The sequence below is a fragment of the Candida parapsilosis genome, contig 005809 (assembly GCF_000182765.1).
Source record: "Candida parapsilosis strain CDC317 annotated contig 005809".
NCBI classification, from domain to species: Eukaryota; Fungi; Ascomycota; class Pichiomycetes; order Serinales; family Debaryomycetaceae; genus Lodderomyces; species Lodderomyces parapsilosis.
Window position 1 is genome coordinate 2,724,128 of NW_023503281.1, and position 24,345 is coordinate 2,748,472.

Consider the following 24,345-nt stretch of genomic DNA (forward strand, 5'->3'; position numbering starts at 1 on the left):
CATGTAAAACTATCACCCCTGTTGCTCAACCACTTTGGTTTCTCCACAAACGCCGTACTCAAAACATTTCTCAATCAGTCCTTGGCCCATGTTACGAACTTTATGAAAGTTGCTATAAATATGCAAAAATTTCCACATGCTGGTGGTGGAAAATGAATTGTAATCAAACCTTTAAAACCTTCCAAACTTTATAGCTCCCATAATGCAGCACTAAGAGAATCAACTGCAACTGAGAACCAATTCAGGTAGCTACACACCACAACCTGACTCATATCCCACTGCTTGTTCCTATAGCTATTCGTTATCATGTCTCCATTAACTGCAATTTTGCAATCATATCATGCCAAGGTAGAAGATGAGAGTTCTATCTACCATTTATTGAAAAAAAGTGGATCGCAGCCAAGTCTAAGCATTGATGAAGTTGTCGTACGTGTGCCATCTGTGGGTGAGCCAAGTTTTACTTGCCAATCCGCCATGTTGTTGAATGAGTTGTTGGCTAAAGCTTCAAACCACCAATCAATTGAAGGTATCGGGACTACCCAAATTAGACCAGTCAGTGCTCTTTTTGGTGCCAAAGATCGCATTGCTGATAATTCTACCATTGAGTTAGTGAACCACCACTACTCTCAATTGAGCACAAGCTACCCCGACAAATCAACCGGGTTCATGGTTTATGGGAAATGTGAAATTGACAATACATTATTACATGATCCAGAAACATTACGCAACCCATCAAGCTCTTCCTCGATGTCATCCGCCAACACTGTGCTTTCGTCTCTGCCAGTATCTCAAATGTATCAAAATCCTGATAAAGCAATTGAGCAATCGCGATTGAGTCAGATACAAACAAACAGTGAATTGTACTCTTTGGTGGAGCAAGACTTGAGATTTACACCTGCATTATATCGAATGTCACCATTTGCAATAAGTCATGAAGTTGATGACCACGTCGAAGAGTCATTTCCGCACTCGATTTGCCCTTGGCAATTACAGTCAAACAATATCATTTACCTGCAACCTACACCGGTTCATTTAAAGCTTAAAAGGGGATTACTAGAGAACATTCAGGATGTGTTTAATCTCACAATTGACGACGATGATGACAAGGGTGTTTCGGAGTACCACGAAGGTTCAACAATACAAGATTGTATAATGTGTATGTCAGTTTCTCCATCGATTTCACCAAGGCAGTACGCATTGTCAAGGTTGTGTTCGCCAAAGATGAACAATTTGGCAGTATTTAAGTTTGCAACTACACCTGCTCCTCCGGAATCTTTTGAAACGCCAGTGGCTCCCGAAACCACTCCAGTGTCGACTGCTGACATCTCTGTCCATGGCACTCCGGCTGTAGATCCTGTTAATAATAACCATTCTGATGATGATGATGGTGATGATGATGATGACATCACACCTCATCCAACTGAAGCAACCTCAAAAGCGAGTTGGACCAACTCATCTGATTTTTGCAACGCAGCCACCTCAGGAATCGATGCATCAAAATTGGAAGAATACAAGAAAGCATTCTTCAGTCAATACAGTAAGGTTTCCATCACCAAAATCAAAGTGGCGGAATCTGATAAAAAGTTTTTACCCAAAAATGATCTGAAACCAAACTATTACACTTTAGTTGACAATTTGGATATATTCACATGTTCAAAATTGGCTTGTACAAAAAGGTACAAATGTCCTGTCAAGGAGTGTCCCATGCATTTCCTCGGTATCAAAAAGAGAGCTGAGTTGAAACATCATGTGCATTATGAGCACTTGAAAAATGGATTTGTTAAACTTGGTTGTCGTGAATATGAAGACGAGATCATGAGGATCCTATTTGTGTGCAATGAAGCTGGATGTGGTAAGGCATTTTATCGTTGCGATTCATTAAACAGGCATCTCCATTTGGTTCATGGGAACAAACGGAAGGGAGGAGGTGCCAAAAGAAAGTTTGTTGTTAATGATGAGGTCGAACTTGCTGATGTTGAACTCGTGGAAAATTATAATATTGATCGTGAATTAAATTGCCAAGATGATGGTGATATAGAAGTATGCACCACATTAAAGAGAAGAAAAAAAGTTATTTAGTTGATTGCTTGTTTTGTATTCAAGGTTCAATCCGTTTTTGTTGGTTTGTATTGGTTTCATTTTGGATAAATAGAGTAATATTTGGTTGTAGAATAATACAGTCAATTATGGGCTAAAGCGATGGTAATGAGAACAACTTTTGTGTAATTGTTTAGTAAAACTGTAATCATGCTACCAGTTGCTTTATAAATACAATCCGTTTCTTCGTTTCAGCCAATGCAATATGCATATACTGAGCACTGGTGGATACACAAGTCGCGATTCAGCTCCAACAGTAAGGGTTTAGGTAGAAGATTCACGTTGACAAAACAGTGTAATGGTTAGCTCATTGTGTATATTACGCGTCTGTAATCTCGAAAATGAATGCTCTGTTGAGGGGGAACATCCTAGCTACTCTATTTCACACAACACGTTCCATGAAAAAGTAACTCATCAAGATCCCTCCTTTCTGATCATCGTCACCCGCAAGTTCCACCATAAATCACTGGGAAAGAAAATTCCAACACGGTCTGGAATCACAGAAAAAAAAAAACAAAAAAAAAATTCATTACGGGCATAAACACGTTGCTATTGATAAGGATTCAACAACTATGAGTTCAATAGAAGGGGTATGTGACTACAAGTCTTGCAATTACACCCATTAGCTCTTACTAACAATTTCACTAGACTCCTTCACTGGAACTTGACGAAGTACTTCAAAATAGAAACCAACTCGTGTTTCTGAATAATGCCAGTAAATATTTCACCAAATCGGAGAAACAACAAGTTGATATTGAAAAGACCAGTAATAGATTCAAATATCTTCTTGGATTAACTGGTCTATTCCGTCACTTCATTGAAGCCAAAGCAAATAAAGATCCACTTTTCCGCAAAATTGTCGATGATTTGCACGATCTGGAAGCAAAGCATAAATCAACTAATCATGACTCGATGAGGAGAAGAAAAACGGAAAAGGAAGAAGATGCTGAATTGTTGAAAGAGCAAGGGTCAAGTAAACAGCCATTTGAGTTTACTGAGAGTCCCGGTTATGTCAACGGTGAATTGAGACCATATCAAATACAAGGTTTGAATTGGCTAGTTTCATTATATGAGAATAACCTATCGGGAATCTTGGCTGATGAGATGGGTTTGGGAAAAACATTACAAACGATTTCTTTTTTAGGGTATTTGCGATTCATGTACAAAATTAATGGTCCCCATTTGGTTATTGCTCCCAAATCAACCTTGGATAATTGGTATAGAGAGTTTCAAAGATGGATCCCTGATATCAATGTATTGGTATTACAAGGTGATAAAGATGAGAGGTCTGATATGATCAAGAATCGAGTCATGACTTGTGATTTCGATGTTATTGTTGCTTCGTATGAGATTGTAATTAGAGAGAAAGCGACATTTAAAAAGTTTGATTGGGAGTATATTGTCATTGATGAAGCTCATCGAATCAAGAACGAAGAAAGTTTATTGTCGCAGATTATCAGAATGTTTCATTCAAAAAATAGATTGTTGATTACTGGTACTCCATTGCAGAATAATTTACGTGAATTATGGGCATTGTTGAATTTTATCTTACCGGACGTGTTTGCTGATACGGATTCTTTTGATGAATGGTTTCAAAAAGATGAAACTAGTGAAGATGGGGAAGTGATTTCGCAATTGCATAAAGTGTTGAAGCCATTCTTGTTGAGAAGAATCAAGGCTGATGTTGAGAAATCGCTATTACCAAAGAAGGAGTTAAATATATACACCAAGATGACTCCCATGCAAAAAAATTTGTATCAAAAGATTTTGGAAAAGGATATTGATGCAGTGAATGGCGCCAACAAAAAGGAATCCAAAACGAGGTTATTAAACATTGTTATGCAATTGAGAAAATGTTGTAATCATCCATACTTGTTTGACGGAGTGGAACCTGGGCCTCCATACACCACGGATGAGCATTTGGTGTACAATGCACAAAAGATGATCATTTTGGACAAGTTACTAAAAAAGTTTAAGACTGAAGGATCAAGGGTCTTGATTTTTTCACAAATGAGTAGAATGTTGGATATTTTGGAAGATTACTGTTATTTCAGAGAGTTCCCTTATTGTCGAATTGACGGACAAACAGAGCACGCTGATAGAATCAATGCTATTGATGAATATAATAAACCTGGTAGTGAAAAATTTGTGTTTTTATTGACTACAAGGGCTGGTGGGTTGGGTATCAACTTGACCACTGCTGATGTTGTTATTTTGTTTGATTCGGATTGGAACCCACAAGCTGATTTACAAGCTATGGATCGTGCACACAGAATTGGTCAAACAAAACAAGTCAAGGTATTTAGATTCATCACTGAGAATGCCATTGAAGAAAAAGTGTTGGAAAGAGCAACACAGAAGTTGCGGCTAGATCAATTGGTTATTCAGCAAGGTCGTAATAATACTGTTGGTTTAGATGGACAACAGAGTGGCAAAGCTGCTTCCAAGAATGAGTTGTTGGATATGATTCAATTTGGTGCAGCTGATGTGTTTAAAAAGGGGCAAGACCAAGCACAAGATCAAGATCAGGGTGGAGATCAACAAGATTTGGATATTGATGAGTTGTTGAGACATTCTGAAGAGAAAACACAAGAATTAAACGAAAAGTATGCCAAGTTGAATTTGAATGCATTGCAGAATTTCACCAATGATGAAAGTGTTTATGAATGGAATGGTGAAAACTTTAAGAAAAAGGAACCAACAGCAATAACCAATGTTGGACATGCATGGATCAACCCGGGTAAACGTGAACGTAAAGAGAATTATTCCATTGATATGTATTATAAAGATGTGTTGCATACTGGGGGCGGTCGTTCACAACCAACCGTTTCCAAATCCGGCCCCAAGCCACCCAAACAACTAAACTTGTACGATCATCAATTTTTTCCAGCAAAAGTATTTGAATTATATGAATTGGAAAAGAATTATTACAAAAAGCAAATACAGTATCAAGTACCTTTGAAAGCTGGTGATGCGTCAACTTTGAAGCAACGAGAATTGGAGCAGAAATTGGAGCAAGAGGAAATCGCTCAATCGCGTCCATTAACTGAAGAAGAACGACAATTGAAGTTGGATTTGATGAAGCAAGGTTTTAGTAATTGGAATAGAAAAGATTTCTATCATTTTATATCCAGTTGTGCCAAATATGGTCGTAATTCGATCCCACTAATTGCATTGGAATTTCAAGGCGACAAAACTGAAGAACAAGTGCGTGAATATGCCAAACAATTTTGGCTCAAATATCAAGAAATCGAAGGATTCGAAAAATACATTAATCAAATTGAACAAGGCGAAGAGAAAATCATCAAGTTACAAGCGCAAAAGGAAGCATTGAGGAGAAAACTATCACAGTACAAGTATCCCCTCTTGGAATCGAAATTGAAATATCCACCTTCTTCAAACACCAAAAAAGTTTATAGTGAAGAAGAAGATCGGTTTTTGCTTGTACAAATGTATCGATTTGGCATTGATCTGCCCAATGTTTATGAATTGATTAAGGAGGCCATACGTGATTCACCGCTTTTTCAATTTGATTTCTTTTTGCAAAGTCGAAATGTTACTGAATTGGCTAGAAGATGTACTACTTTACTTGGATGTGTTTTGAAAGAAATTAATCCAGAGATACAAAAGCAAGTTAATGGTGGAGTTAAACGGTCAAAAGAGTCTACTCCTGTTGCTTCAAAGAAGAGTAAAAAGTAAGGGCCTAAGGAGGAGTTTGTAACAATTTAAATCAACATTTTGTATATTACATTCATTAATTGCAGTGGCATAATTTTTGTTAGCTCTCCTCACCTTCGTCTAGCAATTTTTGTATAAACCCATCAAATTGGCTAGGAGTGATCCAAGAATCAAACCTAGCAACAACATCACCCTTACGATTAATTATAAATTTTTCAAAATTCCATCGTACACCTTTAAACCCAAACATTCCACATTTAGCATCCTTTAAAAACTGATATAATGCAGATTGGTCTTCACCATTGACTTTAGTCTTCTTCATTATCGGAAATTTAACGCCAAAATCACGTCGACATTGTGACGCAATCTTGTGATCAGATTGAGGTTCTTGATTGCCAAATTGATTACAGGGGAATCCCAAAATTTCCAAACCTTTGGCATGGTATTTATCGTAGAGCTGTTGTAGTTCGTGATATTGTGGGGTAAATCCACATAAACTCGCCACATTGACTATGAGGAGGACTTTGTTGTGGAATTGGGTAAAATCTATGAGGTGATTGTCGGCATCTGGAAGCGAAAAGTTGTAAATTGATGTTGAAGGGGGTGGGGGTGATAAATGTAATGGGTCTCGTAGCGTGTGGGAGGCTATTGTAGTGGTTTTGGAGTCAGTAGATTCTGACATGAATAAGGCAGGTGTGTCAATTGATTTGATCGAATGATGTTCTTATATTGTGCAAAACAAAAGCCGTTATACGTCTTTGTCTTTGTCTTCTCCTTTTTCGTATAAATTTGATACTGTGTCGTACAATAGTTGTTTATGTCGTGGTTTGGTATATTACGACACTACTTTTCAAAAATTGCGACAAAGATTACTTTTTCACTAACCCTTCGAATGTAACTGAATCCCTCATACAAGTTAATCCCATGAAAGATTCGTGACACCTCATACGGACTTTCTACGTTCTCTATGTGCTCTAATTCTATATGGCTCTGCTTTTTATTTCCGAGTCATTTTTTCTGTTTGAATGTCATATGATGTAATGCATTACCACCTTATTGGTCGTGTGACCGGAGCAAAAAGAAGACGGATTTATTACTTTTGCCAAACTTCAAAGCAACAACCTTCCACACACAGCTTGTACATTGAAAGACAAGCAAGTCAAGGAAACGAGTACACTACACACACAGGGATGGTTTAATCAATTTGGTAACTACTTGTTTGCCTTTGAAACTCTGGGGTACGTCATTTTCTTTGGCTGTTCAGTGCGTCTTTCTAAACTCCGGAGTAATATTTCCTTCAAGCGTTCCGTGTTATCCCGATATATGTCGTAAATTCATATATTACGACAATGGCTAACTTGACTAAAAAAAAAATTTTCTTTTGATTTTTGTACTATTTGAAAGGGGCAAAAATCATATAATCACATCATACCATACATACCACACATACTACACAACACACACGCATCATACCAATAAAGTAAGCGTTCATCAACCACTTTCTTTTCTCATTACATCCAACCTCAACAGTTGAGATATCAATCATCATTCAACACTACTTTTACATATTCACTCACTTATTGTTTACTTCATCAAACACATTTGATTTATTAAGATACACAGTCTTTGTTTACCACATAAAACAATGTCATTCAAGGTCAATTGGGATTCACTAGATACCGATTCTCTTGCTCATTGGACTAAAGATATTCTCACTGATGCTTTAAACTCGGGTAAATCACCCAATATACTAGCATCAAACATCACCATCAAGGATCTAAATTTTGGTAAAGTTGCTCCTGATTTTGAAATTTTGGAAATTGGTGAATTGGATAAAGATCGATTTAGAGGTATATTCAAGATTAACTACCATGGGGATTTTCATCTTACGTTGCATACACAAGTACAAGCTAATCCATTGAATATTTACTACTCAAATTCATTAGAAACTGAAGTTAATTACCAAGGAGTAAACATGTACAATGATGAGGATAATTCATTTGTTACTCCACAATTTGTTATGGCTAATGAGCAATTTGCCATACCATTGGATTTGAAGTTGTCTGATATCAAGATTAATGGTATTGGTATTATTGTATTTTCAAAATCAAAAGGGTTAACACTTGTTTTTAGAAATGATCCTTTGGATTCAATCAAAGTTAGTTCAACTTTTGATACGGTTCAAGTATTGGCTAATTTCTTGCAAAAGCAAATTGAATCACAAATTAGAGACTTGTTTAGAGAGACGTTGCCAACCTTGATTCATCAATTATCATTAAAGTATCTTAGTCTCGATAATCATATGAATGAGTTTAAAAATAAATTGGCAGCAAATGCGACAGCAACAACTGAACCAACAACATCAATTGCAACTGATGGAAGTAGTGATACTACTAATGTCTCACCTGCGTCAGCTTATAAGATGTTGGAAAATGATGAGGATGTTTCATTAGTTTATTCAACAAAACATTTGCAAAAAATTCTTGAATTGTTTAAATCTCGTGAAACAATGAGTTTGAAGTTACCCAAGTTCAAGCATGTCATACAAAGGACACACATGGACAGATTTGATAAGAATTATCCTAATTTGCTCAGCTCGTTGTCGGTTCATAACAATGAGGTGAGAAGGTATATTGGTTCTACTCCACAAGCCTTAATTGCAGGTGGTACGCATGCTAGTAGCAACAGTGGTTTCAACAATAATGGAATTCCTATTGATATACTATTGGATGAATCGTTTAACGAGAAAGATAATCTTTTAAAGGATATATCATCAATACAAGCTAACAATTACTACAAGTATGCCAAAGATGCCCCAATCAAGCCAAAGAGAAGAGTGATTAAACTAGGAGGAAAGAGCAAAAAGAGTCAACACAAACAAGAGGGAGAAGTCACACCTGAATCATTGTCATCAGAACCAGTTACCCCAACTTCAGTCAGTTCCAATTCAACTTTAATTGATTATGAACGTGCTGTTGGCGCTAAAACCCCATCGAACAAGTCAGTTGTAGAGGAATACAAGACTCCAGAGAAGCAACAACAACAACTCCCACAACGTCCTAAATTACAACAAGTTCAAAAATCGCCAAATTCTTTGCAACACCCCACACCAAAGAAGTCACATGACCCTCACAATTACAGTCGCTACAACCATCATCATCATTCAACTTTCAACAATTGTGCTATCTACCAAGAAGTTATTCGTTCGACTCAATCTCCTTCTTTGATTTATGATAAAGGTTTAGGAAGTGCTAGTGCTGGTGTGGGTGTGGGATTAGGAAATACTGGATATTTCAATTTTGCACCACAAAGAACTATAAGCACATCTCCAATAAGAAGAACAAATAGCAGTCGTGATAGGGGAGTCAGTTTAAGTGGTGATAAAGAGCCCCAGTTGAAGGAAAAGAAGTCAATCAATCATATTGATATCAATAAAGTTAATCAAAGATTAGAAGAGAGTTTGAAACCACAACAGAAGGAACAAAAGCGTAATGAAGTTGATGTTGCTATTGTTGTAGATGAAAAGAAAAGAGGTAGAAGTGGTGAAGACTCTGCTAATGTTGCATCTGCTCCATCGTCGAGTCTTTTGCAACAAGATATATTTAATAATGCTTATGGACAACCTGTTTTCACTACTGCTCCTCCACCTTATTATCATTGAAACAATGGGGGGGGGGGGAAAGATTGATGCATTCTGATTATGACATGATTCAATTCTAATATACTTTTTGGAGTATATACGCGTGTACATACTTTTGGTTTATTTATTTATTCTACGTTGTTATATTTATGAGCATCTTGTTGTAGGTTAACTGATAAATTTAATTGGTATGTTGTTGTTTAATATTCCTTTTTTGGTATTCAGTTTATGCACATGAGTCTAAATTTAGAATTCATCTTTGTCTTTTTGTGTTGATTACAGTAATGTATGGTTTTCGTTTTTTCTATTTTCTGCTTCTTGTTTCATTTTGAATGAAAGGAGTGAAACCATAAAAAAAAAAAAAAAAAAGGCAGATCAAAGCACAGCAGGCGTCAAAAATTGAATACGTCAAAAAAGACACCCACCACACACACACGTTAATAGTTGACCTTTTTCAAACCATCTGTCATTTGGTTACATTTTTGCATAGCATAGCTAAAGTACAAAAAGTTATATTTGACATACACTCGCTAAGAAGATACTCAATCACATAGCCATTCGCTAAACAGCACACCATCTATACATTTACTTATTCACAGTTACCAGATCCCTCTCCATGTCGTTTGGTTCATTTGATCATATATGCAACAAGACTTCCCTACCTTTATGTTCAGTAGTTGGGGCGGTCAACCAATCATCCTATTTCCAGCGTGGTATTGTACCTCAATGTTATGCTCGTAGTGTTGAGTTGGCAAACACAATGATTTTCCAAATTGGTAATGCATTTGTCCATTTTGGTGGACTAATCATTATATTGATTATCATATTCAATATGAGGGCGAAATATACTGCGATAGGTAGAGCAGAGATGTTGAATTTGATGTATTTGTTGATTGGATTGATTGTATCGAGTTTGATTGTTGATTGTGGCGTAGCACCACCTAGTTCTGCAACGTATGCTTATTTTGTTTCATTGCAAATTGGTATTGCTAGTGGTGTTGTTGTATGTTTATTGTATAATGGATTATTATGTTTTCAATTTTGGGAAGATGGGACTAGGAAATCATTGTTTATTATGAGACTGGTGAGTTTTGTTTGGTTTGCCATCAATTTCATCATCTGTTTAATCACGTTTAAACATTGGGATACTGCGTTGGATTTCCGCAAGACTACTGCAATGTTTGTTGTGTCTTATGTATTGAATGCAATACTTTTGGCGGTGTATGTTGTATCACAATTGATTTTGGTGTTTTTCGCCTTGAAGTCATGGTGGGCCATGGGAGCAATCTTGCTTGGGTGTTTTTTTTTCATTGCTGGTCAAATCTTGACTTATGTATTCTCAATGCAAATATGTCAAGGAGCTAGTCACTATATTGATGGGTTGTTTTTTGGTAGCTTGTGCAATGTTTTCACCATTATGATGATTTACAAATATTGGGATATGATTACTGATGATGATTTGGAGTTTAGTGTTGCTAATGTTGAACAAGTTGTTAATGAGTTTGGTCCAAATAGTAATGGTGGTGTTGGTGTGCTTTACGATGATGAGAAGAGAGCATCCAGTGTGTTTTATTGAGAAAGTAGCATCCCAAAATAAAAAAGGAAAAGAAGAGAGCTTTAGCAGAAGCAGTTTGACATTGTAGCATGTAATACTAGTTTAACTTTTTCTTTTTAAACGTATAAATAGATGAATCAAAAAACTATACATAGCCAATAAGCTTTGTTCTGCTCTAAACTTTTTGCCTTTTTGCTTCTGACTCCTCAACAACTTCCTCCTCGACTGAAGCAACCGGTTCATTACTTTTATCAGTTGGTTTCAAAGCAGGTGTAGTTTGTTGTTGATGAAAATCTTTAATAATTGAATCAACATCATCAATGTTCAATTGTCTTACATCACCCAACAATTTGATCTTTGTGGTAACTTCTTTAACTTGATCATCAGTTAAATTCAAATTCAATTGATCAACTCTTGATTTAATTGCATTCCATCCAGTCAACCTATTGGCAAAATGAATATACCTTGTTAATCCAAAATCACTAGGGTTTAAAATTTCATAAGTTGATGGATTAGCCAAGATTGCTTTAGCGTGAATACCAGCTTTATGAGTGAATGCACAGAATCCAGTGATGGGGTTATTAAATGGGATATTTACTTGTACTGCATCAGCAACCAAATTTTCCAAATCTCTCAATTTATGTAATTTATATTTGGACAAGACATAATCACGATCAGCAGTAATCATTCTTGCCATTAATGCACCAAGTGGAGTAATTCCATTACGTTCACCAATACCCAATACTGAAACATCAATCAATTTGGCACCAGCCTCCAATGCAGTGTATGCGTTTGCAATAGCACATCCAGTATCATTATGGAAATGACATTCAATGTCACATGAAACCACCGATTTCAATGTCTTGACTAATTCATAAACTTGTCTTGGGTTGGCACAACCAACAGTATCAGCAATACCTACTCTATTGACTCCGATTTTATCAACCGTACGGTAAATGTTTAACAAATCAACAATATCTGATCTAAAACTATCCTCACTGGAGAAACGAATCTCTATTCCCTTTGATTTGACAAATTCAATAACTTCAATAGCACTTTGAGCGATATAATTCATATCTTTACCATGACTATATTTTCTTAAAAATTGTGATGTTCCAATAACAACATCAACTCCATCAACACCAGTCTCAACGGCAACTCTAGCATCATCCATATGACATCTAATATGAGTTAAGATCTTGGCTTTTAATCCCAATTTACAAATGGCTTCACAATCCCTTCTACTTTGTTCAGAAGCCACTGGCGATGTCAACTCGATATAATCAACCCCAAAATCATCCAAAGCTTTAGCTATTTCAATCTTCTTTTCAGTGGAAAAAAATGCATTGGCAAATTGTTCACCTTCTCTCAACGTACTTTCAATCAATTCGAATTTGTTGACGTTGGAAAGAAAATCTGATGGGTTGGGACCATATGGGTTGGACGTGACTGACATTTTTCGGAAATACTCGTGCGTGTATATGTATGTGTGGGTAAGCTTTATGAAAAGAAGAGTGTGGTTTCAAAGTTGTGAAAAATTATGAAAAACTTTTTAAGTTATATATGGGGAAGTATATACTTTGGCTGTGAAAAAAAAAAAAAAACTTTGTGCTGAAGAAATTTTCTTAGTCAAAGAGTAAAAAAGAGCAAATTGTAGTATGAGTAATAGAGAATGAAGGTGTGCTAATGAGGCAAAGCGGGAAAGTCTTAATTGCCTCTATTGTGTGTCATACATAAGCTTTTGTTCCTTCTAGACTTTCTTTGGCTTCATATTCCATTTTAGTCAACTTTGTTCAGTTGCTTAACCGCGCCGATAAGAGAAGGAGAAAAAAAATTTTCTTTGTGTCATAGCAATACGGTAGCGTTTTTTCACTGCAATCAAAATTGCCTTTTGGGGATGACTCATAATGGGATTACTCACATTGTAAAAGAGCGACATTGAAATTTCACGACTTTACACGTGACCCTAATTTTTATTAGTTTTTACTTCAATTTGCAACTGAGCACTCTCATCAAAGAGTACGCAAATAAACCCAATATAACTTTAGTGCTCTTGTGAAAATGCTACGTCGTTAAGAAGTAGCTATATTAAGAGCCACGCAGACTCTATCGTGTAATCTAATAAAACTCTAAAATAGAACCTATTGGTAAACGGTGTAGATCTGCTCGAGTTGAGAAAGAAATATCAGAACGCAAAGTTGACACCAGCGTATAATACGTAATCATATTTCTTTCCCGCTTTTAAGGAAACCGGGGGAACTAGATTGCCAAAATTTTCCTTCAAATTGATTATTGATGGGTCAAAATTGTGCCCAGGTTCTTGTACAACTAGGTGGACTTCTTCAATTTTGTTACCGCTGAGGATCAAATGCTCCAATGAGTTTGATTTAAGGTAACAGTCTACTTTCTGAAACTTGTTTCCTGACAAATCCAAACTCCTCAAACTCGAGAGAGAAGTGATACAAGATGGCATCTCTTCAAGGTTGTTCTGGGACAAATCAACAAACCGAACCGAGCAAGGAAAATCGACATCCACCAGGATCAATCCGTTATCGCTCAATTCAAACCAATCTCAATAAGAGTCACTTGGAAACTCAGCATCAATCTCAGAGAACGGAAAGATTTGAATGCTGCACAAAACTTTACTCCACAACAAACGACGTCCTATAAGCACAAAATGGTAATGAAATGGTCGATATGCAGGAAAAGAAGAAACAGAAGAGTAATTTCTTGCATTGGGGGTTGTTTTCGCATACAGCGGATTATTTAAATACTTGGTTCATGACCAGTTAGCTTTAAAATATTATACAACTTGTGTAAAAGTGTAATGCGTCCCCAAGAGTTCAACAGAAAACTCAAAATTCAATCAAAAATCTCTCAAAGATTCATATACACCACTATAAAAAACGAAACAAAAAGCAAAATCAAACTCAATCTTCCCCCCCTATAAGCATAGATTGATAAATCTATACATTTCATTCTTCATTCTCACCACTTCAACATCCTTGATATTCAACTTCCCATTCATACGATTAACCAATTGTTTGACAATAGAGTTAATCTCTTGATTAGTCAACCCAGTCACATGTTGCCAATCCACTTGTAATTTCCTTGAAGATACTCTATTCTCCTTGATAATTGTCAATTTGAAGCATCCAACAATCAACTTTTTTAATTCAAACCCCATGTCGTTGTAGTTGACAAAATTGTTGGTTTGATTGAGGTATCTCAAAAGGTATATAATATCCATGTACCTAAACAAGTAAATTATAGCCTTCAAAAACGTCGTCAATGAGACTCTCAATCTACTTGTTAGCAACAACAAAAATTTGTCCAATGGTAACTCATTGCGCGTGGGGGGTGCTTTAGAAGTTGTTGTTGTTGGTGACGCTGGAGATGATGAGCCCCTTCTCTTTGGTGCTTCTGGTGGGAACGTGTTGTATATCTTTGTTGCCACATACTTGACTATAATAGTCATCAACTGCGTACGCTGATGTTTGAACTGTTCCGGCGTGATGCCACTGCTTGGCTTAACATACGGTTGCAAGCTGTTGATTATGTTTTGCTTGATATGAGGATTGGGCCCACCAATAGCAAGTTGGGATTGTCTTTTCAATTGTTGAACTTGATGATGGATACTTCTTTGAGGTTGTGGTTGTGGTTGAGGTTGTTGTGGGGATTTGATTGATTCGTTCTGAGTGGACACTGGAGTCGGTTGCAATGATCTTTGTTGATTCCAGTGTCCCCCACTCTTTGTCAGCACGGTAATAACTTCATCAGAGTCATTATCGGATACCAAATTGGGAATATCAATGAATTCATTGAATTCCTCTAACTCTTCACTATCTTGCACTGACGTAATGTCAAGTGAAGAAGTGAAATCATTCTGCAACAAACTCCCATTATCTTGATTGCCAATCTTACCCTTCGGATTCTTCTTCTCCCAGTTACCCTCCTGTCTTCCTGCTGCTTCCACTGCTTGCTGTTGCTCTTGCTGTTGTTGTTGTTGTTGTTGATGATGATGATGATGATGATGATGTTGTTGTTGATGATGATGATGATGTTGTTGTTGTTGTTGTTGTTGTTGTTGTTGTTGGTTTGGCAATGGTGATTTGAATTCATTCGCAAGAGCAACACCGTCCCATCTTTCTCCAAGACGTTCGCCATCAACACCGTCCCCTGAAGCAGCAGGGCCAAATCCATTGTTGTTTATATTGTCATTAATCATGTTGAAAAAAATGTATTCTTCCACTCACAATCTAAATAATTTATAACAATTTGAATTTGAACTTATACCTCAAACCAAAATATTTCCAAAACGTAACCTTTTTCAATCAAAAACAGGAGCAACGGCTTAAATGAGCAAATACATTGCAATCGGTTGATGTATGTAATAATTAAAAATAAAGGGTTACTATAGTAAAAAGGAAAGCACTGTTGAAATCAAACCTTGTTGTTGGCTAAGTTGACTCTTTGAACTCGGTTTTAGTATACTTTGTTGATGAAAACTACCTTTGTTGTTTTGGAGTCTTCAGTCACTTATTGTAGTTGTGGGTTGGTTTCAGTGGTTATATCCAATAGGGTTGTGTTTGATTGGTGAAGGTCTATTGGTTCTAGTTTAAATGATTTTTGTTGATGAGTCAAGGGACTTTCCCAAAAAAAAGAAAAGAAAAAACGAGAGGTTTTCTTGACTTCCTAATGTAGTAATTAACTGCAAAACAGACTCTATCTAATGTATTCTACGCTACCAACCACCTTGGGCCATACAAAGAACCAAAATTCAAGAGACGTTCGTACCCTATTGAATGCAATAACCACTCCCCCACTATATGACAACCCTGATGTCTTCTCTTTCCAAGTGCATATCCATTGTATCCATTTTCAATAGGCTGTTCCAAACTAATCTTACTGTTGTCTCTTTGTGTAATGATGTAAATGCAATTTTTTTTTTTTTTTAGAGTCACAGACATCAAAGGTCAACCACACTATCCCTGGTGGTTACCTGGAATGAGAATACCGAGGATGAGTTCACGTACATATACAGATGCCATAAATGCTCTCAACTCGTTGCAATCAAATTTTGCTTCCATTGAAGCAATGAAGAAATTAGGACCCAACGTCAATCGGAATGAATTGTCAATTAATGAAGTTCGTGAATACACTTCACGATTAGGCTACACTCCCAAAGACTTCAACAAGTTGAACATAATTCATGTCACTGGAACTAAAGGTAAAGGATCTACTTGCGCATTCACTGAAAGTATTTTGAAACAGTATCAATTGAAATATATCTCCAAGATTGGATTGTATACATCACCACATTTGAAATCAGTTCGTGAAAGAATAAGAATCAATGGGCAGCCAATTGGTAAAAAATTGTTTACAAAATACTTTTTCGAAGTCTGGGATAAGCTTACAAACACCAAATCTGATCCTAATGAATGGCCAAGTTTACAACCAAGTGACGTTGTGAAACCAATGTATTTCAAATACTTAACCATCCTATCATTCCATGTGTTTTTACAAGAAGGTGTTGACACTGCGATTTACGAAGTTGGTGTTGGGGGCACATTCGATTCAACAAACATCATCGATAAACCAACAGTCACTGGTATAAGTGCATTGGGAATTGATCACACATTTATGTTGGGAAATACAATAGAAAGCATTACTGATAACAAGACAGGTATTTTTAAAAAGGACACACCTGCCTTTGTGAGCGAACAAAAGGAGTACCCTAAAACACATGCTCTTATTGAGAAGCGAGCAAACGAGTTGGGTGTATCTTCATTAGAATTTGTTCACCCTGATGATATACCAAATGTTGAGTTGGGACTACTGGGAGAATTTCAAAAGGAAAATGCAGCATTGGCTGTGAGGTTGGCCGATACTCATTTAAAGTCCATTGGAGTTGACAGCGGGCTCACGTTGAACAGTGGCAAGGTGGAATCACTTCCCAACCAGTTCATCAAGGGGTTGAAGGATGTTGATTGGCCAGGAAGATGTCAAATCATCGCCAACAATCCAACAGGTATAACATGGTACGTTGATGGTGCACATACAATAGAATCAATAACTGCATCATCGACTTGGTTCAAAGGCGAACAGTTAAAGTCTGCTCCCAAAAAAAGGGTACTTTTATTCAATCAACAAGGTCGTGACAACTATGCTGAGTTGCTCACCACATTGTATCAAGCCATTTCTACAAAAGATCCTAAAGTCTCCTTCGATGAGGTGATTTTCACGCCAAACATTACATGGTCTTCTGGACAATACAATCCAGAATTATTGGCAAAAAACACGTCTGAAGATGCAGTAAAGAAATTAGAAATTCAACACCAGTTTAGTGAATTATGGAAGCAGCTAGATGGTGGCAGGGCCAAGAGACAGGTGTTTCCTGACATTGAATCAGCAGTAGAACATCTCAAGAAAGAGAAACAAGAATTGAATGTTTTTGTATGTGGGTCCCTACACTTGGTTGGTGGGTTTTTAGTCGTTTTAGATAACGAAAGAGAATAGATCGTAAAAATTCTTTTAAACTTCTATATCAATTACCACTACTCTTGACAAGGTTCTCTCTAGTAGCTTTAACAATATCATCAATGTTGCGAATCGAATCTAACCATTGTTGTAATGCCCTTTTAACTAGATTCCAATTTTCAGCATTTGCTTCATCTTCGCCAGCCAATATAAATCTGTTGACTCTACTCAAGTAGAAAGTTTCATCAATTTGGTTAATCTTTCCTTCCAATACACCAGCTTTGATAGCCTCAACCAACAACTCTTCCAATTCGGTAGAATTTGATGCAGTTTCAATTTCGCTATATTTGAAAATGATATCATCATGATCAGATGATAAAGATTTGCTAGCAAAGAATCTTGCCAAGTTCAAAATTCTTGATTTTTGGTGGATAAATGATACTGGTAAGGACGAGTCAGCGGCTGAAATGTCATCAGTTGAAATTGTTTCTCCTCGAACGTATTGAGCAAAAAGTTGGGTCAATTTGTCATTATTCTTCTTTAATGCTGATGCAACATTATTATTAACTAAAAATGAAACGTCAACAATCTTTGACTCCAATGCAAACTTAATCAACTTGGTCAATTCTGATTCCGATACGGTAAACTCGTGAGTAAATGATTTGATAAAATTCAAAGACTTTAACGAATAACCCTTATCCAAGGCAATGAAATTCCAAAAAATCTCCTTAATCTCGTCGTCCTTTGCATTACACTCTTTCAACCAATTGACCAAGTTTCCCGATATGTTATCTTCAATAGCGTTAAACTCGACATCTGATGTCTGGATCACCTTCAAAATTTGTTTAATCACATATATCCTAGTCTTGGAATCCCTAGGTATCAAATTGAAAATTGTACTCAAAACCGACAATACAGAAGTTGATCTGATTGATTTCCTGTCTCTTAAAGATAATGGTTGTTTGGGGTTGATTGTTAAAAGTAAATTGTAAATTGGTGATGATTCATTGATCAATACCGAATCAATGGAATCCAATTGGGAAAGGATATGGATCAACAAGTAAACAGTAGGTTCAAATTCCTTATCAGTCAAATGTTTCAACGTTTCGGCAGTCGATGCTTGTTGAAGTATGGTAAACAACTTGCTTTTGTTTGAGATGGCTTGATCTTGTTGCGAGGGTAATAATGACTCCACTTTTGTCGCGAGTTCGGTGTTTCCATTGAGGCCATCAACGACTTGGACATATTCTCTAACTGAGTCTTTCAAATCATTATCAACGACTATTACAGATGCCATGATGTATGATAAACGTCTACCTCAAACCTTTGTTCAAGTGAAAATCTGTATTTCAAAAAAATTTTCCAAAGAGCACGGCTTACATGCAGGAGAAAACGAAATGTACTAAAGTCGTGTATTGAGAGACAAAAAGAATTCAATTTTGCAGCCAAGTGATATACCCCTACACATCATCTTCATCCTCCTCATCAATGATTGGCCCATACATGGTTTTATTAGCATACCCATGAGATCCTGTATTGTTATTCAACGGATTACTCAACCAGTCATTAACTTGTTTTGTATCTTGATAATTATGAGGAACATTGTTATTCTTGAAATTAGGTGAAAACAACTTCCTACTCGTTTTCTCATTTCTTGGTGTTGATTTCGATTTAAAATTGAATGGTGGTGAATGGGATCGGTACCCCTGCATTCTTTTTATTTCATTGGTGTTGAAATTGGGGTGGATTGAGTTGCTGTGTAAAACTGGAGTTGGCGTGACAAGACTCGAGGGTTTGCTTTTAACCATGAATTGAGAATGCGCATTATTGGATTCTCCATTCATTGGCGGCACTTCATCGCCATACTTGGATTCACTGGGCGTATCATCGGACGAGTTACTCGTGACTCTTGACATGGACAGTTTCTTTTTCACAGTGGATTGACCACCAGTCGTCGACACTGATTGGATCGATTGATCCGAAGACATGCCTCTTCTATAGCTAGGTCTCTTTTTGGTTGGAATTCGACTACTTCCAATAACCACTCCAGTGGAGGATCTTCCATCTTGAGACATACTGATACTTGAATCATACGCATCATCTTCGTCATCATCATCGTCCAATGTGTCTGTCTCATCTAATATGTCTAGCTCTGATTCCGACAACATTGTTGATAACTGACTCAACCTGCTAATTTGACTAATTTGGGAAATCATCGATGAAGGTCTCGTCCTAGTTAAGCCTCTACCTTCACCAGAAGTTGGAGTTAAATGATTAGATCCTGATGCTTGTACATCAAGAGCTGGATCCAAGCCAGTTTCGTTTGGTCTGATATCGGACCCAGTAGTTGCCGGCGTTTGTTCAAAACCTCCCACTTCAAAAGACGTTTGACTGTGTTGGAATCTTTGTGGGCTTTGCTGCAATTGCAACTCCAGGTTACCACTACCGGTATCATTTTCATACTTTTCTGACATCTTACTCGCAACTGAAGTAGAATCTTCTTTATCCCCATCGTTTTTGTCCTTTTTCCAAAATTGCAACTTATTTAGGATTTTCCCACTCTTATTTGGCTTCTTCACTGACTCTCCAGTAGATGCTGTATCAGATGGTCTTCTCTCTTGTGGGACAAATGACACTATTCTATGCAAGGGAGCATCAATTTTTGTTGATGTAGGAGAGATGGCTTGCAACTGTTCCGTCACGCCAGTGCGTCCCAGTTCGCCCACAGAGTTTCGAATGGAATTATCGCGGTCAATATTGAAATGTGCATTTTGTGGCGACCTTGGCAGGTTGTTGCGCAAGTCGGAATTGTCGGTTGATTTTCTTGAGTACGTTGACAATCGAGCCAAATTAGTTTTGCTGGTATTTTTGTTTGAAGTTATGCTTAAAGTTGAGATTATCCGTTCCAATGGTTGGGATCCTGATAACTGATCTGACATGGAAAGGGCACTCTTGACCTTTTTACGAGATTTCCTCAACGAGTTTCTTGCTTCAAAGTATTTTCTTTTTTTATCTCTAATATATCGTTTCTTTTTCTTTGAAAATTCTCGAGTCAACAATAATTCATAGAAAGCGGTCAACGAATTCGTTTCATTGCCGTATATGCTTGCTTGGAGTTCGTCAATGTCAACATTTAATTTCTGTAATTTACCAATCAATTCACGTTCTATCCTCGTGTCGAAAGGTCTCTTCATAGAATTATAGTGTTGGTTGATCGAAAGGATTGACTCACCATCTCCAATCACCTTTTTCTGAGTCTTTTCTAAATGCTTGTTATACGAGTCAATCAAGAATGATGAATTTAAAATCTCACCAACGCCTATTCTCTTTGTTGGGTCTTTATTCAACATTTTCAAAATTAACTGATTCACTTCTTCTGGTACAAAGTCGGCAAAAGTCGGATCCTCGTTCACAATCTTTGATTTAGTCTTCATTTCGTCATCATCATCAAACGGTAGTACCCCATAAAGCATAGTGTACAATATTATACCTAAAGACCATACATCAATTGCAAACCCCGAATACTTCTGTCCCGATAACAATTCCGGTGCCATATACACAGTTGTACCACAAATTGTTGTTAAAAACCTCCTAGATTGTGGGTTAAACTCTCTTATGAATCCAAAATCGGTCAACTTAACACAACTCTTTTTCTTATCTGACAAGAGAATATTCTCCAACTTCAAGTCACGATGACTCAAATTCATGGAATGTACAAATTGTACACCAAGCATTATCTGAAAGAAAATATGACGACACTCGTTCAATTCCAATCGCCTCTTTTCGTAAACCAAATAGTACAATTCACCACCTTCGCAATATTCCATTGCAATCCATAAATGATTTTCAGTTTTAATGACTTCGTAAAGACTAACAATATTCTTATGCTTCAATTGCTTATGATAATAAATCTCCCTTACAATATTAGGATCATCAATTAGTCCACATTTCAATACTACATTAACATTTAGTAGTATGTGGGTCGCAAGATACACTTTTCCAAATGCACCTTCACCAATTTCTTTTGTAATTCTGTAGTTTCCAATTTGGCTAATTTTGGGTGACGAAATTGCCATGTAAAAGTTGTTGAACTCATTAGCCAACTGTGCTGTGTTGTTATTGTCCTTTGAATACTTCGCAACTGGTCGAGTTCCATTCATTTGTGTAAACTAATGCGGAAAAGGAATGAATGTAGGGACTGTGGATGGTTCGAAAAGATTAGGGTAGTTAACTGTCGATATGTACAAAGTGAAGCAGCGTTTGGTGGATCCGAGGATGTCCCAGAAGAGCCTGTCAGTATTACCTTTTATGCAACGTGAAAACGGGTGTCTATGGAAGGCGTGAAAACTATCTCTTGGTGAGCTAAGCAGGTGATTTAAAGTTTGCATGTGGCTGTCGAGATTTACACATTGAACCTGCATATAAATAGCAAACTTTTTGTTTTGTTATTTACCCTCTACGACTATAATTAGTACTACAATAGGTTCAAAGGTCATCGCGTTGAGAATACAGGGTCTATTTGACAGGGTGAATCATAGAAGGGATATATATGATTGGATATAGGGTGCTACCGCGTACACGACTACATGTGAGGGTGAGGGGCTTACCCTCACCACATTTATACAAAGCATATGCCTCGCAGCGTCTGCTTATACAACTACGGCTTGCAACTACTCAACACAGCCCGACTTCGTCAGCAGTACTGTCTCTTGAGGGCCTGCGTATTATAAACGGTGCTAATCCTATCCAGGTAAACAAGAAGGAGCTTCTAAAATCCATCGCAAACCCACTACAGACGATAAAGGAAAAGATTAAATCAAAAGCCTTTACATATCCATATAACTACCTAAATGAAGAGACAGAGCTGCAATTGGATCTTCTTGAAAACTTCACATCCACAGTCAGTGAACAAGTATCAAAGTGTGACAATTTTGACAATGGGTATCTTACTTTTACTGAATTTATAAATCCCAACATCAATCTTTTACCGGTACTCATAAACTCCATACAAGATGGCAATTATCCCAAAGAGATGCTAGAAATATACAACCTCCAAGACAAGGGTGCATTATTTGAACACATTCTTACACATGTGCTATACAAAGACTACCTCGAGTACAAGATCCAAACCACGCCATACGAAAAATCATTGATTGATTTTTCCAACCCTGCTCAATGGTTCCCTGAGGCAAGAAAGATGAAACGAAAAATTGTCATGCATGTGGGGCCAACAAACAGTGGAAAGACTCATCATTCGTTACAAAAACTTTCGACTGTAAGGACGGGTTACTACGCTGGCCCATTGAGATTGTTGGCACGTGAAATATACGAACGATTCAATGATCAAGGCATTGGATGTAATTTGATTACTGGTGAAGAAGTTATCCCATCGATTGATGAGTATGGAAGAGTGAGTGGCTTGGCCTCGGGGACTATTGAAATGATTCCATTGCACAAGAAAATGGATCTTTGCGTTATTGATGAAATACAAATGATTGGAGATGCACAAAGAGGATCGGTTTGGACTAATGCCGTCTTGGGTGTTTTGGCACATGAAATTCATCTTTGCGGGGAGGAAAGTGCTGTCCCATTGATTGAGAAATTGGTGGAAATCACTGGTGATGAGCTAGAAGTGAAGAAATTTGATCGATTGGGGAAATTGACAATGGAAAAGAAACCAACAAGTTTGAAAACATTGAAAAAAGGCGATTGTTTGGTTGTATTTTCCAAAAGAAAAATTTTGGAGTACAAATGTCGTATAGAGCAGGAGACTAAGTTAAAAGTTGGTATGATTTATGGTGCGTTACCGCCAGAAATTAGAGCTCAGGAAGCTGCAAGATTCAACAATGGTGAATACGATGTACTTGTTGCTTCAGATGCTATTGGCATGGGGTTGAATTTAAAAATCAATCGTATTGTTTTCAGTGGGATCAACAAATTCAATGGATCTGAGGTGGAGAATTTGACTACGTCGCAAGTTAAACAAATTGCTGGTAGGGCTGGTAGGTTCAGCGTTGAACACGGATCGAGGGAAGGGTTGGTAACTGCGTTGCAGCGTTCAAGCTTATTGTACATCAAAGAGTGTCTTGAACTGCCAATTGCGGAACTTGAGAAGGCATGTCTTTGGCCAACTGACCTTGTGTGGAAATACTACATGACAAACTACTCCACTACTAGTCCCTTATCAGAAACTCTTTCTCGTTTCATCAGTAGCACTTCCAACTTCAAATCTGACCTTTATTTCTTAGCTGATTTGGAGGTCAAGACTGGAATTTTGGACATTATATCAAAGGACAAGCTATTGAAAAACATGACTATTGATGACCAATTGACGCTAAGTGAGACCCCCATTTCCATTCACGGTCCCATGAATAGAGAACTTGTAATTCCCACAGTCAAGAAGTTTTTCAAAACCATTGTGGAGAGAAGTTGTAAAACAGTTTTTGATTTTGGGTTTTTGGATTTACATCTCTTATCTGCTAAACCAATGTTGAACAAAAACATCAAGATTCCTTTGGGAAATGTTGAGCAATTGGAAAGTATGCACAAATTGATATTGTTGTCTTTGTGGTTGAGTCAACGATTCCCCACTTTGTTTATTGATAAGCAATCAGCAATGGAGTTGAAAGCTCTTGTTGAAAAGAGAATTACTGAAGAGTTGAATAATGTCAGACGAATGAATAAGATGGGAAGGAGGTGATGTAGAGACTTGTAAATAGAATTGTATACATTCATAGACCTTAAATTACATTGTAACCAGATTTTGAGTGACATTGGCGTTTATTTTTAATTTTTGTTGGTGAAAAATGCGATATCGCTATTGTATCTTCCCCCCACTTCTCCCCCAAACACAAAACCAATTTTTGCTTCCTAACTTTGTTTCCCCCCAAAATTT

The 24,345-nt window shown here is 37.1% G+C and overlaps 11 protein-coding genes across 11 annotated transcripts; 6 read left to right on the forward strand and 5 right to left on the reverse strand. All coding sequences in view use genetic code 12, as the record gives it.

Annotated features, from left to right (window-relative positions):
* Nucleotides 1-306: 306 nt before the first annotated feature.
* RME1 (Rme1p) lies at nucleotides 307-2,079 on the forward strand (the record flags this gene model as incomplete). Its single annotated transcript, XM_036810233.1, has 1 exon — nucleotides 307-2,079. One exon carries the CDS (start codon nucleotides 307-309, stop codon nucleotides 2,077-2,079), a length of 1,773 nt encoding a protein of 590 aa, XP_036666790.1.
* A 590-nt stretch (nucleotides 2,080-2,669) lies between these two features.
* CPAR2_212680 (chromatin-remodeling ATPase) lies at nucleotides 2,670-5,796 on the forward strand (the record flags this gene model as incomplete). Its single annotated transcript, XM_036810234.1, has 2 exons — nucleotides 2,670-2,687; nucleotides 2,746-5,796. 2 exons carry the CDS (start codon nucleotides 2,670-2,672, stop codon nucleotides 5,794-5,796), a joined length of 3,069 nt encoding a protein of 1,022 aa, XP_036666791.1.
* Nucleotides 5,797-5,875: 79 nt separating this feature from the next.
* Nucleotides 5,876-6,457, reverse strand: GPX3 (Gpx3p; the record flags this gene model as incomplete). Its single annotated transcript, XM_036810236.1, has 1 exon — nucleotides 5,876-6,457. The coding sequence occupies one exon, from the start codon at nucleotides 6,455-6,457 to the stop codon at nucleotides 5,876-5,878; it is 582 nt and encodes a 193-aa protein (XP_036666792.1).
* A 963-nt stretch (nucleotides 6,458-7,420) lies between these two features.
* On the forward strand, nucleotides 7,421-9,436 carry MDM34 (ERMES complex subunit; the record flags this gene model as incomplete). Its single annotated transcript, XM_036810237.1, has 1 exon — nucleotides 7,421-9,436. One exon carries the CDS (start codon nucleotides 7,421-7,423, stop codon nucleotides 9,434-9,436), a length of 2,016 nt encoding a protein of 671 aa, XP_036666793.1.
* Nucleotides 9,437-10,031: 595 nt separating this feature from the next.
* Nucleotides 10,032-10,991, forward strand: CHS7 (Chs7p; the record flags this gene model as incomplete). The annotated part of the gene is made up of 1 exon (XM_036810238.1): nucleotides 10,032-10,991. The coding sequence occupies one exon, from the start codon at nucleotides 10,032-10,034 to the stop codon at nucleotides 10,989-10,991; it is 960 nt and encodes a 319-aa protein (XP_036666794.1).
* Nucleotides 10,992-11,145: 154 nt separating this feature from the next.
* Nucleotides 11,146-12,426, reverse strand: LYS22 (Lys22p; the record flags this gene model as incomplete). The annotated part of the gene is made up of 1 exon (XM_036810239.1): nucleotides 11,146-12,426. The coding sequence occupies one exon, from the start codon at nucleotides 12,424-12,426 to the stop codon at nucleotides 11,146-11,148; it is 1,281 nt and encodes a 426-aa protein (XP_036666795.1).
* A 1,488-nt stretch (nucleotides 12,427-13,914) lies between these two features.
* Nucleotides 13,915-15,198, reverse strand: CPAR2_212730 (uncharacterized protein; the record flags this gene model as incomplete). The annotated part of the gene is made up of 1 exon (XM_036810240.1): nucleotides 13,915-15,198. The coding sequence occupies one exon, from the start codon at nucleotides 15,196-15,198 to the stop codon at nucleotides 13,915-13,917; it is 1,284 nt and encodes a 427-aa protein (XP_036666796.1).
* Nucleotides 15,199-15,992: 794 nt separating this feature from the next.
* CPAR2_212740 (tetrahydrofolate synthase) lies at nucleotides 15,993-17,489 on the forward strand (the record flags this gene model as incomplete). Its single annotated transcript, XM_036810241.1, has 1 exon — nucleotides 15,993-17,489. The coding sequence occupies one exon, from the start codon at nucleotides 15,993-15,995 to the stop codon at nucleotides 17,487-17,489; it is 1,497 nt and encodes a 498-aa protein (XP_036666797.1).
* Nucleotides 17,490-17,517: 28 nt separating this feature from the next.
* On the reverse strand, nucleotides 17,518-18,747 carry CPAR2_212750 (uncharacterized protein; the record flags this gene model as incomplete). The annotated part of the gene is made up of 1 exon (XM_036810242.1): nucleotides 17,518-18,747. One exon carries the CDS (start codon nucleotides 18,745-18,747, stop codon nucleotides 17,518-17,520), a length of 1,230 nt encoding a protein of 409 aa, XP_036666798.1.
* Nucleotides 18,748-18,910: 163 nt separating this feature from the next.
* Nucleotides 18,911-21,610, reverse strand: CPAR2_212760 (non-specific serine/threonine protein kinase; the record flags this gene model as incomplete). Its single annotated transcript, XM_036810243.1, has 1 exon — nucleotides 18,911-21,610. The coding sequence occupies one exon, from the start codon at nucleotides 21,608-21,610 to the stop codon at nucleotides 18,911-18,913; it is 2,700 nt and encodes an 899-aa protein (XP_036666799.1).
* Nucleotides 21,611-21,999: 389 nt separating this feature from the next.
* SUV3 (ATP-dependent RNA helicase) lies at nucleotides 22,000-24,150 on the forward strand (the record flags this gene model as incomplete). The annotated part of the gene is made up of 1 exon (XM_036810244.1): nucleotides 22,000-24,150. The coding sequence occupies one exon, from the start codon at nucleotides 22,000-22,002 to the stop codon at nucleotides 24,148-24,150; it is 2,151 nt and encodes a 716-aa protein (XP_036666800.1).
* Between the last annotated feature and the right edge of the window lie 195 nt (nucleotides 24,151-24,345).